The following is a 14,244-nucleotide window of genomic DNA, read 5'->3' as shown; positions in this document are numbered from 1 at the left end:
AAAGAAAACTGAATGCTCCACTCCCTCCGAGAATGTCACTTCTCGGTTAAGTAGGGATCCTTGGTGGAGCCATCTTAGAAACATAGGGATAAAGAAAACAGCAGAGGATGCTTCTGTCTGCTACCAAGTGCTTTTATGCTCAAATTTTGCAGCTTTCTCCCTGTGTCCTTTTCAATGAACCATAAAGCCACATGCAAAAACAAATAATAACTTTAAAAAAAAAGAATTTCTAGCTGCCAAATACAGCTATACAGCTAACAAAGGAGTTTGCCAAATAAGGTTCAGAGAACATGGAAGTTAAAAACAATGATAATAACTAGGTTGTGGTTGTTATTATTATTCAATTTCTCACTGGTAGAAGCCAGTTCTTGCCTCTCTGCTTAGGAGAAGCTAGAGTTGTGCTCTTTTAAATTTTTCTTTTTTTAAATAATGTTATCTCCCAAGCTCTGTTACAAATATTTTACTTTCTTAAATTGAATCAAACTTTCTAGAGAAAGATCTTAGCTCTTCAACCAACAATCTATAAACCAATGCTGTTGGTGAAGGTATTGGGACAAATGATTTAAGGTTTACCTTTTAGAGTCTTGCTGTGCTGTATTTATATAAATTTGATTGATTTGAAAGAGGTCTCATGCAAAATTGAAATACTCAAGTCTCTGCAAACCCAATTTTCTTAAAAACTAATGAACTTCTTGTCAACGAAATTGGTAGCAATCTACTACCAATTCCATTAAAGAGTAAAAGATAAGCTTTATCTCTTAACCAGGATGTTTCAAGCCCATTTTGAGGTATAAAAAAGTCCCCGGAAGAGGGCTTTCTTAGGATGGAAGTAGACGTGATGAGAGTAAAGAGTTAATAATGTTAAGAAATGCCATTAAAGAATTAAGAATATGCAAGTAAATAAAAAGAAATGCTTAAATAAACTACCTGTGCCTGTCCCCGGGAGCATGATTGGAAGAAATACAACTTTAACTTATTAGTTAAGAAAGAGGAATGGAATAGGTCAGGGAGACAGCCACACTGTTCCATCCTTGAGAGCTGGTCTACCCATTTCAGGTTCCTTGCAATAAAGATGTCAATTTCTGTCTAACCCACAGCCAAACGTCTCAAGCTCCAGAGACCAAGTGCTCAGCGTGGTAAAAGGTCTGAAAAGAACCAGAAGCCATGACAGATGCTCCCGAACCTGACGGACAAGCTGAGGACAAGCTGAGGAGCAGACCCAGGTGACTTCATGCCCCGATGACGCCGCCAACCCGATGCCCCTGACCTGGAGAGGAGGGAACAGAGCAGCGACCCTCGAGAAGAGAAGATATGACAACAATTGCAGAGGAGTTACCCTATGACAGGAAGGTACTCTGTGGGAGGGAGGAGATAATAGCCACGGATTATTAGATTCCTCCTTCATACTTGATGTACCTCCAAGAGCGACATTCTAGAGACAACATCGGAAAAGTCAGGTCTTTACCCTTCATTCCAAATTAATTAAATTCACAGGTTATTTGCTCAGCTGAAACACTGAATCTAAACCCACTCATAGCTTTACAATACCTGAAAGTGTTTTTTAAAAAAATCATCTCATGTTCACTAATTCCCAAGTCTCACCCACGAATAAAATGACACTGTTTTGGGTTATTCTGGTTCTCTTATTTATAATTTTCTACTGAAACGTGAGACTACCCGCATTTCTCACACAGGAAAAGTAATCTCCCTATTACATATACATTTCCATCTTAATCAGAGTTGTAGCTGGAGCCCTGTCTTGCGAACTCTGTGTAATATATGCTCAATAACTATAAGTAGTCTGCTGGTGATTTTACTACCACCACCCCTGAAGGAATAGTTCATTGGAGAAAATAAATGTAAAACTGATTTGGATTAAATACTACTCGCAAAACTATTTTTAAAAAGTTAATACCACTACATAAATAAACTGAACAAATACAGCATTACACCTATATAAGATTTTAATGTTTCAAATACCTCATCATTACCAAAAGAAAATTCCCAAGGAGGAAAAAATTGGCTCAGGTCTAGTTCACTGGTGTTTTGTTTTATTCTCTTTGCACGAGAGAGCGAAAAAGAATTTGGTGCCAGCTAATCCCGTCAACCCTATTTTTCATGCTCCACACCCCCATCTTTGGCTCCAACGACTGAATTAAAATAGGAACCATGCGAAGAAACTCTGATGAGCGCTACGTGGCTCAGGGGCACATGGCTGGGCCCTTACTTCAACAGCACACCCAAGGGACTCATCAGCCACTTCTTTAAGAAAAGAAAAAAGGAAAGGAACAACGCTGATTACACTCTAATTGAATGTGAGACAAACTTTGTAATGGGGACCCCCAGCCCTGGTGTGTTCAAGGATATAAAGAGCAGCAGCTGATAGGGTTTTTATTCTGCTTCTCAGAGGCAATCATCCCACTGACGCAACACCCACCATGGAGTCCTGCAGCAGGTCCTCCAGGCGGGATAAGCTGGTGCTGTGGTCGCAGGAGTACTTCCGTTTGATGGATTCTTGAAGGTTCCTCAGGAATGACTCCAGGTCTCGAGCGTCACTGAAGAACTGTCGGGATAAGAGGGAGCGGTGCCTTGCGCTCAATACGTCATAACGCCAAGGTGATAATGGAGAAAAAACAACCTTACTGTGCCTGCTGATTACACAATCCTGGATTACAAATGCCATGCCAGGGAAACAGTAGTGACAACTGCCACAAAGCCCGCTGAACCCAATAGAACAGTTAGTCTGCTTCACTCCTCAGAAATCACTGCTCTTTCCCCTTGAGTTTTGGCTAGTGACAGCAGCACTTGACTGTCAGGTTTATTTCATGAAAAGCCTAGAGGTTGAGTGTCTCAATTCACTGATATGATTACAAAATGATCAGGGAGCTTATTTAAGTAAGAGCAAATCCAAACAGAGATAAGAGCTTATTATTTCCTCTTCCCACCCTCACCTGAAAACAAGCAGTATGTTCTTTTTTTTTTTTTTTTTTTTAATTTATTTATTTTTGGCTGCATTGGGTCTTTGTTGCTGCACGCGGGCTTTCTCTAGTTTCGGTAAGCGGGGGCTACTCTTCATCGCAGTGCACGGGCTTCTCATTGCGGTGGCTTCTCTTGTTGCGGAGCACGGGCTCTAGGCAGGCGGGCTTCAGTAGTTGTGGCAAGCGGCTCTAGAGCACAGGCTCAGTAGTTGCGGCGCATGGGCTTAGTAGCTCCGTGGCATGTGGGATCTTCCCGGACCAGGGCTCAAACCCGTGTCCCCTGCATTGGCAGGCAGATTCTTAACCACTGCGCCACCAGGGAAGCCCAAGCAGTATGTTCTTGATGTAGCAATAGATTAAAGAAAAAAAACCCAAAAAACCAAAAAACGGTTCTAATATTTTACAGCCCCTCCCATCAGGAAGTGGAGTCTATTTCTCCCCCGCCTGAAGCTGGGCGGGGGAACATCACTTGCTTTAGTCAATGGTACATTAATACACGTGACAGCAGAAAAAAATGCTTGTGCACCAGGGCCTGCCTTCTCTGGCTGCTTGTGGAACACAGCTATTCTGTGAAGGAGCCTAGGATAGACTACTGGATTCTAGAGACTTGCATGTGGATTTGTACCCAATCACCCCAACCAACTGTCAGACATGTGAGTGACACCATTTGGGGCCAACCAGCCCCCAACCTGCCTGCCCACTGCCTGCAGCCACGCGTCACCCAGGCAAGATGAAAAAAAGCCTTCAGCTGAGCCTAGCCCAGACTGCCAACTCACAGAATCTCGAGCTAACGGTTGTTGCTCTAAGCAACTAACTTTTGGGGTGGTGGTTTATACAGTAAAGGGTAACTGATACAGATGTGTTTCTAACCTCACCCCTCCCGTGTGCATGCTTGCAGGCACACACCAACACACGCAATCACACTCACAATCTCTTGCCTGAATGAAAAAAAATATCCTCCTCATCCTCTCTGCGCGCGCGCGCGCGCACACACACACACACACACACACACACACACACACACTAGCCCACGTACCTGAAAGTAAGCACTATTCTCCTTCACATGTTGCTCGACACACAAGCACAGCTGCTTCATCCACTGCAACTGGGACTGGACAGCAGCACTGTAAGCCTGCAACGACCAGGCACACAGACAGAAGGGCATGGGTTTAACAGACCTGCTACACATGTGCGACGTGCTCTTCCAAGTACACCTCTGCTAATGCTAGAGAGGCCAACAGAGGATAAGTGGAGATACTTGACTGGCATCTGCTCAAAGCTTCCCACGAGACAGAGGTTTGTCTTTCATCCTACATGGTTTTGTTAGGAGGGGTTACCCAGAAAAGGCCTCTTCCACACTCACTTGCAACTAAATGACCTGGTCAGCAAAACCCAGGCCTAAGCCAGTCTCTCCTGGCTTCCTCCACTGCCTCTCTTCTCCAAGCACAGGCACCACACCAAAAGGCACGCAGGGTCTGTCTAGACAGTTATCTGAAAAACTATGGTTCAGAATTCCCTGGTGGTCCAGTGGTTAGGACTCTACGCTTTCACTGCTGAGGGCCCAGGTTCAATCCCTGATCAGGGAACTAAGACCCCACAAGCCTCACGATGTGGGGGAAAAAAAAAAAACACTTAAAAAAGAAAAGAAAAGAAAAGAAAAAATACGGTTCAAGTCACTTTCCCCGTGAAGCGAGGAGTCAATACCATTTCTGTTGTTTCTCGTAGTATCCTCCTTAGACTATTAACAAAACTGTTTGCAGTCTTTTGGGGGCTGGGAAGAAAAGGGAGAAGACCCAGGACACATGATTCACTGACACTTGCTCCAAGTCCCTCAGCAGAGCTAAGTCTCTGCTTTGAATACTTGTATAGTAACAACCTCTGAGCACCTGACCCTCACACCTTCAAGTCACATACCTCCACAGTCTGCTTGGCTGGGTGGTTCTCAAGGGACAGCAGCTCGGCTGTATCTTGTAGAGACCGAAACACGTCCTGTTTCTCCTCCAGTTCCATTGTCAATTCCTGAAAATTGAATTCAATTGTTTTCAATAAGTGCTGTTAAGGGAGGAGTAGCAATAAAGAAAAAACCGTGTTCCCTGCCCTACTTTAAAGGAGCCCGCAACCCAGGGTTAGTGCCAAAATGAGAGGCATAAACAGTACATGCCAGAGGATTTCAGAGAAGAGCAAAAGTGCTGGAATTACTGGAGAATGATTCACAAAGGATATGGGATCTGAGCCAGACCTGAGTAAGTGGGGTCACACAGGATGAGACTGAAGGCAAGAAAGGAGGGAACGTGGCTGGATGGTTCACGTCAGCACCCACCGAACACGGTACCTGATCCGCATCCCTGACTGGCTGGCTCTGCTCAGACTGTACCCTCAGCTGCAGTGCCCTCCTCCGGCTCTACATTCTGTTAACGCTTTAGGACCTGGTTTAGATGCCAGCTCTTCTGTGCAACTGGGCACTGATCCTCACTATCAGATTTGACCCCTTCTCCTCGATGCTCACTTTCTTTATGTCTCTATCGTAGCCTAATTTCTGTTCTCATACAGACTGTTTATTGTATTACAGTATCTATTGTTTCTTCTTTACTTCAGAAGAATCATATACCATTCTCTAATGAAGTTAAGTGCTATTAAAAATCTTCCTGTTTTCATGGGGTTCATAATATCCTGAAAAACTCTCTGAAATGTGGGCAAACTGAAAATAACAAAAAAAAACCCTACTTTATATCTTTCACTGAAAAGCATAAAAAGCATTGTTGCATCGGCCAATGCTGAATTTTCCTTCCCATTTTACAAACCAAGAGATGGAGACCAAAAAATTGTTGAATGAATTAAAGAGAATTCAGAATTTGTAAGAAGCCAAGAATATACCTCAGTTAAACAATATTAAGCCCTATACTAAGTGCTTTGCTATATTAACTTACTAAATCTTACTTAACCTTTTACACAATGCTTTGAAGTGCTACTATTTTCCCATTTTACAGAGGTCTAGGGAGAGCAAATGACTTGCCAAGGTCACAGAGCTAATAAGTGGAGGAATAAGAATCTGATGTTAGGTCTATCTCATTCCAAAGCCTATAACCTTGACCACAAAGTTATATTGCTTCTGAAATGATTCAATTTGCAGACTGCTGCTCTCTTCACCCAAGACACTGCCTTTCTAAATGCATTCTAAATAAATTCATTCTAGGGCTCGATTTCCCCTCTCTCCATATACACTTTCTCACAGGAACAGATGCATTAAGCGGGGTCCCTATTTCTCTCTAACAAAATGCAAATCCAGAAACCCAAGCTCTCAGCAGACTAGCCCCTCTGGCTCCTTCTGCTGCTGTTACAAAATATGACAGGTCTGTTGTGCTAGACTCACAGAGAAGTAATTTTTCTTGGCTGAGATACTGGGATTGTTGTCACTCCAATCATATGCTAGTTCCTCCTCCTCCTTCTCATTCAACCAGATCAACTCAGCTGTAGCTCTGGAGACAAATTTATGCAGACTCTGAAGGTGCCTCATCCGGAAGCTAGAAGTTTCCTAGACAAAGGCAGGATTACAAGGTTAGACTGCTAGGCTTTCATCTGTAGGATATATCATATTTGACATCAAAGCAAAGAATAGCTGAGAAAATGAACTTAGCCTTGCTTTTTCAATCTCTGGGTGCTTCTCCACAGACTTAAATTTAGTACAAGTTTGGTATAGGACTCCCAGAGAGCCCGTGTCAATCCCAGCTAGAAGTGAGAACACGCCAGGTCTGTGTGGGGCTCCCTGGATAAACAATGATCCTGGAACTGTCCTACTCTGGACATCTTGAAAGACAGGAATGAAGAACAACAGACAGAAGAGAAGTCCCCTCCCTGTCAATCTTAAACTTTTGGTTTTTGGGAATTCCCTGGTGTTCCAGTGGTTAGGACTCCACGCTCTCACTGCCGAGGGCCCTGGTTCAATCCCTGGTCGGGTAACTAAGATCCCGCAAGCCAGGTGGGGGTGGCGGCGGGGGGAGACTTAGTTTTGATGCCTCAGAGCACATATACCCACTGCTTTGGTGAAGTATGATAACTAGGATAAGCTCTACTTACTTAAAACTTCCTGGGGCAGTGGTTTTTGATCCATTAAGAAAATTGGGGGGCTTCCCTAGTGGCGCAGTGGTTGAGAGTCTGCCTGCTGATGCAGGGGACACGGGTTCGAGCCCTGGTCTGGGAAGATCCCACATGCCGCGGAGCAGCTGGGCCCGTGAGCCACAACTACTGAGCCTGCGCGTCTGGAGCCTGTGCCCCGCAACGGGAGGGGCCGCGATAGTGAAAGTCCCGCGCACCGCGATGAAGAGCGGTCCCTGCACCGCGATGAAGAGTGGCCCCCGCTTGCCGTAACTAGAGAAAGCCCTCGCACGAACCGAAGACCCAACACAGCCAAAAATAAATAAAATAAATAAATAAAGTAGCTATAAAAAAAAAAAATTTAAAAAAAAAGAAAATTGGGAAAATGTTACGATACATATGAACAACTGCACAGTAAACAATATAAACTAATAAACAGAAAACCGAAACAGGCTCAAACCAAGAGCCTTCTGAATTAGGGAACCACATTCTCCAGGAACAGAACAAAAGAGAGTTAGTCAAAACTCACCTTCAATTTACAATACTGTGTCTCCAGCTTTCCAAGAGTTTCAACATAACTGGTATGAAAATTCTGGGACATTTTTCCCTGATAAGAAAGGAATGAAATAAAAATATATTAGAGAAAGAGTAAGTAAACTATGTCTACAGCATGATTTCAACTATGTAAGTATTACGTCTGCACACAGACAGAGACTGGCTACTCTGAGAAAACAGAAGCTTGCACAGCAAATCTCCAGGTGAGATTTGATAGCTCAGAGCAGCACTGAGTGAGGAACAGTCCAGCAGAGTGAGCACACCTGCATGACCTCATGGTCTTGTGCTTCCAGCAATTCAGGGAGGTTTCTAAGCAAAACCTATACCTGGTGATTCCTCCAACTACTCAGCTGCTTTTTGGAAGAGGGGAGCTGAAATTTAAAATGGGAAGATAGAAAGAGTGAGAGAGAGGAGAGACCAAGTGAAGAGTTTTTCTTACCAGTTCTCTATTGCAGGTAGATGGTGAAGTGGAAAGAGCATGAACTTTTGAAGCAGAGGGCTTGAGTTTGGAAACTGCATTCACTACTTAACTAATTTTGACCTTAGCTTTCAGTATCACTATTCTTTTTACTAAAAAGGGGTTAATAAAAAACACCTTTCTCACAGGGTTATTTCAAAGAGCAAGAGACGCTTCATGTGCTGAGGGGAGCTGCGGTCAAGTGCTGCAAGTGGGTACCCTTCTTCTCCACAGGAACAGCTGCGCTGGGCACTGTCCCATCGCGCACAGCCACCCCAGCCTCCCACGGTGGATTCTGAATGCCACACACCTCATACAGCCTGGCCTCTTTGACACTTGAGCCCAGTTCTTCCACACTGGCGTGGATGTGCTGCTGTGCTTCCAGCTGCAACTCCACACTAGGCAGGTCATTGCCCCAGTCCGCTCGCTCCAGTTTCATCTGAAAAAAAGAAAAATTACGAATATAATTTACTGCTAAGTTGGCAGAAAAAGAAAACTGTCACAATCGGTTTGGACAAGGGGGCTGGGGAGAGGGGATAAAGATAACTGTCAGAATCAGTTTGGACAAGGGGGCTGGGGAGAGGGGATTGAGAAAAAGGACATCTAAACTATCTCCATCTTGGTCTCTTACAGGAAAGTATGCCATAACCACCCCCAAGGAGCTGGAGAATAAACCCCAACACCTATAGCAGCAGAAGCAGCCTTTTGCTGCTGCATTATGGGAATACATCCCTGCATTTGCCAACCAGAAAGGCGTTCCCACAGGCTGAAATGCTTAACTTTATAGTTTAGGCATTTCCCTTTATGGGGTCTCTTCATTTCACAATCAGAATGGAGATAAGAAATAAATATCTGTAAATACTAAGCTTCATTCATGCCACCAACTATTGGCCAACGGAAGATAATTGTAAAACAGCTTGCCTTTGAATATTTTTATTTATTGGTACATGGAAAATCCATCCTCAGACGATGGGAAGAATTTAACACAAAACAAAAGGGTTAGAGGATAAGAGGACAATCTCGAACTTGAACCATTATCCTAGAATACATGTAAATAATGTCCCTGAGAACTGTGAAACACAGCAGTCTTGCTTACTCTTAAGAGCTGAGACAAAAACAACAGTAGAGAAGCAGCTCCTCTGACAATGAGAGCATTTCAGAAAAGATAACAGATTTACAGACTCTGCAACTTCTTCCACCAGCTCCCACTTAGAGCACAGTTGGCTGAAGGGAAGAGATTCCTGAAGGGCTTCAAATTAGAAAAGCCTATGCATTTAGTATGGGATTTTGAGGATCTGAACTGAACCTATCCTTTCAAAATTTAATAGAGAAGGAGGCTTGGGTCCCAGGTAGCAGTAATAATTGAGGGGATCTATACAAGGCGCATAGAGCAACCTAACCCTCTGAGACAAGCTGCTGGATCCAGTAAACCTCAGTGCACTGCATAAGCATTTGGAATATACACCCACCTGCATTTCTTCCACCCAAGACAGTAGTTCATACACAAATCGGAGGTTGCCTTCATCTTCAGAGGAGGAGATAGACACAAGTTCAGCCCGAGTCATGGGCTTTCGGAACCAGGAGGTAGAAGAAGAATGGGTTCCTTTGGTCAAGGGTTCTGCCTTCAGATGAGTAGTGGTTACAGTAGAGGGTGGAACCAATTCAAGTGAAGTGAAATGGCCCTTCCGATACAAGTTTGTGCACTCTAGACGCAAGGTAACCAGCTCGTCCTGCAGACGCATGACCCTGAAATGGAAGACGAGAAAGAAAAGATTAAATCTGTAATGTGCTATTTAAGATAAAATCTTCCCTATCCATTTGACAAGGATGAGGTAAAAATAAAAATGAGATCATATTAGGAAAAGTGTTTTGAGAAAGAAAACGTGTTCTGTGAATGCAAGGTGATATTATTAACATCTTCATCGTTCAGAGCTGTCACTGAGGCAAATGCCAAGTCACAGCATTAACTCGAGGCAAGTAAATCAATACCAGTTCCTATAACTCTTGGATGATATAACAGAATAAACCATGGATTAGGGGTCAAAAGATGCGGCTCTTAGTCTCGGCTCTGTACAAAGATCCTCATCCCCTCTGTGGGTGTTGGTTTCCTCCTCCATGAAATGCTACATCGAATCACCCCAGCAGTTCTAAAGCAGATGTGGTCCCACACGGCTGCAGTCACCCTGAAGCATGTGGGGGCGTTATAAGATGCCACACAAAGATTAGGGAACCCTACAGGTACTTAGTGGGCAGGGCCAACAGTAAAGGGAAACTGTCTTCTACCATGAGAATTTTCCTGCCTCAAATTCCTATAACATCCCCACTGAGACGTTGACTTCTAGCATCCAGGTTACAAGATTCAGTGCCCGACTCTTGATCCTTGAGCCTGAGCAGTAAAGCAAGCCCTCCGTTTGAGTCCCATGTTCCTCACCTAAAAGCCAGCTCTTCTAGCTGGTAGTAATTCTCATCCCTTAGGATCTGGAGATCCACCTGCAGCTGTCTGATGAGACCTTCACACTCCTGAATGTACATGATGACATCTGACTCACACTGCACTGGTTGCCCTGATTCCAGGTGAGCAGCGTCCTGAGAGAGAAAGGGAGAAGAAGAGTGGGAAAACTCCCATTACTCCCACCCACTAGGACCAAGGGAGCCACGTGGTTCAATTCCACTGCAATTCCAAGAGAAAGGAAGCTGGATCCCTTAACTGTTGACTTCAACCATTAGAGCACAAGGTTAGAAGTGGAAAACATGTGACATAAGAAGTGAGATAGAACAGTCAGACTTACAGCCTGCAGTGTATTCTTAGCTAATGTCAGTTTTTCTTCACAGTTCAAAGCACCATTCTGGATTTTGTTTGCAATCTGTAGCAGCAATTCCAGCCTAAAATGAGATCAAGACCATAGTCAAGTGCAGGGCTCAAAGCAGCCCAGTAAGTAATGTCACCTTCAGGCTCTGAACCCACCTCTCTACAGCTGGTCGAAGTGACTTCTCTCGCTCCAGCATCTCAATGATGAGTTTTCCCCACTCTTCTTCCACATCATTAGGGTGATAACCTTGAGGCAGTTTAATTCGGCCAAATTCAATCCATACCTAAAAAACCCAGAGATAACCCTTTTAGTCCCAAAACAGCCATGCCCTCAGGTCCCAGTTTTAATTAATTCTTTGCTTCTTTACCCAGCCATTCAGCAGTTTTCCCCATTGTCTAATAAGAGAAAACAACCAAATATTTTAGCAGTACCTCACCTCTAGGTGAGAGAAAAAAAAATCACCTCTAGGGGGCTTCCCTGGTGGCGCAGTGGTTAAGAATCCACCTGCCAATGCAGGGGACACGGGTTCGAGCCCTGGTCCGGGAAGATCCCACATGCAGCGGAGCAGCTAAGCCCGTGCGCCGCAACTACTGAGCCTGCGCTCTAGAGCCCGCAAGCCACGACTACTGAAGTCTGTGCGCCCAGGGCCCATGTTTCACAACAACAGAAGCTACCGCAATGAGAAGCCTGTGCACCACGACAAAGAGTAGCCACCCACTTACCACAACTAGAGAAAGCCCGTGCACAGCAACGAAGACCCAACACAGCCAAAAATAAATAAATAAATTTATTAAAAAAAAAAAATACAGGGACCACTTGCTTGAAACCCTTCCATTCCTTCTATACTTTCCATAAATCCTGCTGTCCTCTCCATACCCCTCCCCTCCACTGTGGAAAGGTTAAATGCCCATCTCTACAGCTTCAAATTCTCTAGGAATCAAAATGGGAAGGAAAGTCTCTTTTCTTTCTATCCTAGGGAAAGAATTAGCTTCCCTCTGAAAAACAGGAAAACATGTATAAAACTCAAGATTTCTGAATAACTGTATGCCATGTTTCAACAGGCCCTTTAAAAAACAGAGATGGCTGATACTTCCCCTTGACCGTCAATCTTCAAGAGCAGCCTGAGAGTGATGCTCGATTTGTCACCCTGAGAATACTGCTATTACAATGAAGGTTCGGAAGAAGATGCAGGGAATCTGCCTAACAGAGAAGCAACAAAGAGCACACCAGCAAACCCTAAGTCTCAGCAAAGGATAAGTTTCCTTACCTCCAATAATTTATATAATTCCTCAATTCTTCCTTTTTCTCTCTCCTTGGCCAGAATTTCTGTTTCTTTGAAGTGTATATATTGATTATAAAGTGCCTACAAAATTAATATTTGGTGAATGAATGCAAGCAACCCGGTCTAATTTTTCATACCACCTCACCCAGGAGCCAGCAGCAACAAGCTCTGAGACTTACTCCCCAGAGTGAATTTACAAAAAACAATTTAAGTCCATGACTTTACCTTTAGTTCAACAGGGTTCTGGGGAAAAGATTTATCTGACATCAGTATGGTATGCTGTTTGATCCAGGGAATGAGGGAGTCCACTCGGCTTTGGTATTCTTGCCACCTGGCGTCTACTTCCTATTGCCAAAAGGTAGATATCACACACCTTCTGGTTAGCAGTATGCAAGACAAGCACAGGAGAAAGCAGCTCAGGCCATCCCAAACCACATAAGATCCTTTCCTCTAATTGCCTACACAGACACAGCCATTCAGTTTAATGCTCAGAGAGTCCCAGTTTCAAAGCTCCTCAAGGACTCTCAAGATGATGGGATTTAATTTCCTGACACCTAGAATAGCCTATGCTGGACGCTGCAAAATTAGTGATATCTAGACTCATTCCCACAGACCGAGGACAATAACCATGTATAAAGATGATGTGGATTCAGTTTGCTCTGTTTAAAAGTGCTCTGTATACCCTGAGTGCTTAAGAAACCTACTCTAATCAATACATTCCACCCAAACAAATCATAGCCAGAAGGTATTTTAGGGAAGTGTTCTTTTACCGTAGCACTGACCCCTTCTCCGCCCTCAGGGACTTTAGGGAAGGCATCATAAATAGAAGACACGTAAGTGATTACAGACTTTTCATCTGGAGATGGCACATCCACATCTGAGAGACAAAAGGCCAGAAATTTCTTAGAACAAAGGAACCCGCTGGGGGAAGGAATAATGAATATATGTCAAACATCATCAACTTCCGTCAGCTCTCACCTTCTGCATCCAGTAACCGGGTGACGCCCAGTCTTTCTGCTACTTCGAAAGCCTGTTCCAGATTCTCTCGGTTACTCTGGATCTGTACCCTCTCCATATCTACCAGATCAGGTCTGTAAAAGTCCACCAAAGTATATGAAAGGCCCCCAGCTACATAGCACATGGGAGTTCACACAAAGAAGCCCTCTTAAAAGCACTCAGAGCTGAAAAACACTGGATGAGTTAGAGAGAAAGCAAGAGGCTTAGAGGAGCGCTAGTCCCATTTTTACTCACACTCCAGGAGCCCAGTGCTCCATAATTCTAAACTTACGTAATAGTAGGTTTGTTGGATTTCAAGGGAAAGGTATCAGCTTTCCCTGTGAGTGTTCATGACCGCTAAGAGTACAATAAATTTTGATTTTCGTCATTCAAAATTCCTATCTTCCTCACCCACTCCAAGCAAGTCCCCACTACAGGCCCTTTGCACTTGTTATTTCCTCCGAGTGAAACATGCTGAGCCTAGAGACCTGCATGGCCCACTACTCCTCATCTGTGACTCTGCTCCAACATCTTCATCAGAGAGACCACCTCTGACCACCCTGTCCAAAATGCCGCAACCCCCATCATTCTCTTTCCCTCCACTGCACTCACCACTGTAAGACAGCATACACTTATTTGTTTATTGCCTATCTTCCCCACTGAAAAGTAAGCTCCATGAGGGCAAGAATTTAGCTGTTTTCTTCACTGCTATATGAGCCCAGTGCCTGGAATAGTAGGAGTTCAATACATATTCCTTGTTAAAATAAATAAAATGAATCAGAGCCTGGATTGTTGGTTGAGGGGAAATGTGGCATTATAGCTGATTACAAACAAGAGATGAGAAGAAGCCTCTCCAGGCCCACTGAAACTCCACTGTATTTACCTGTATCGGTGAATAAGTGCATTGAACATCTTCCCATCACTCCAGCAGGAGGAAAAGTTGGTGCATTTGATTCCTGTGTAACCAGCTGTCACTTTCTGGGTCCACAGGAGCAGCTTCTCCTTAGCTGACATGTCCCCTGATTCTCCACTAATGTAGATGTCAGAGATCTGCCAAAAGATAGGACGTGAAGT

General features: G+C 44.1%; 1 protein-coding gene across 3 annotated transcripts in view; it reads right to left on the bottom strand.

Annotated features, from left to right (window-relative positions):
* The window catches only part of MACF1 (microtubule actin crosslinking factor 1), a 329,628-nt gene that overhangs the window by 161,537 nt on the left and 153,847 nt on the right, over positions 1 to 14,244 (bottom strand). For all 3 annotated transcript variants that reach the window (XM_057535030.1, XM_057535517.1, XM_057534539.1), the window contains exons 7-21: positions 14,054 to 14,220; positions 13,153 to 13,265; positions 12,945 to 13,051; positions 12,400 to 12,519; positions 12,160 to 12,255; positions 11,048 to 11,175; positions 10,872 to 10,965; positions 10,514 to 10,668; positions 9,552 to 9,828; positions 8,393 to 8,521; positions 7,600 to 7,677; positions 6,349 to 6,510; positions 4,893 to 4,997; positions 4,015 to 4,110; positions 2,438 to 2,563 (exon numbers count right to left, since the gene is read on the bottom strand). In XM_057535030.1, the coding sequence (XP_057391013.1) occupies positions 2,438 to 2,563; positions 4,015 to 4,110; positions 4,893 to 4,997; positions 6,349 to 6,510; positions 7,600 to 7,677; positions 8,393 to 8,521; positions 9,552 to 9,828; positions 10,514 to 10,668; positions 10,872 to 10,965; positions 11,048 to 11,175; positions 12,160 to 12,255; positions 12,400 to 12,519; positions 12,945 to 13,051; positions 13,153 to 13,265; positions 14,054 to 14,220 (1,953 nt within the window). The remainder of the gene's footprint in view (positions 1 to 2,437; positions 2,564 to 4,014; positions 4,111 to 4,892; positions 4,998 to 6,348; positions 6,511 to 7,599; positions 7,678 to 8,392; positions 8,522 to 9,551; positions 9,829 to 10,513; positions 10,669 to 10,871; positions 10,966 to 11,047; positions 11,176 to 12,159; positions 12,256 to 12,399; positions 12,520 to 12,944; positions 13,052 to 13,152; positions 13,266 to 14,053; positions 14,221 to 14,244) is intronic.

The sequence above is a fragment of the Balaenoptera acutorostrata genome, chromosome 1 (assembly GCF_949987535.1).
Source record: "Balaenoptera acutorostrata chromosome 1, mBalAcu1.1, whole genome shotgun sequence".
NCBI lineage: Eukaryota > Metazoa > Chordata > Mammalia > Artiodactyla > Balaenopteridae > Balaenoptera > Balaenoptera acutorostrata.
The sequence above is the reverse complement of the archived record's forward strand: the minus strand, read 5'-3'. Positions and strand labels throughout refer to the sequence as shown.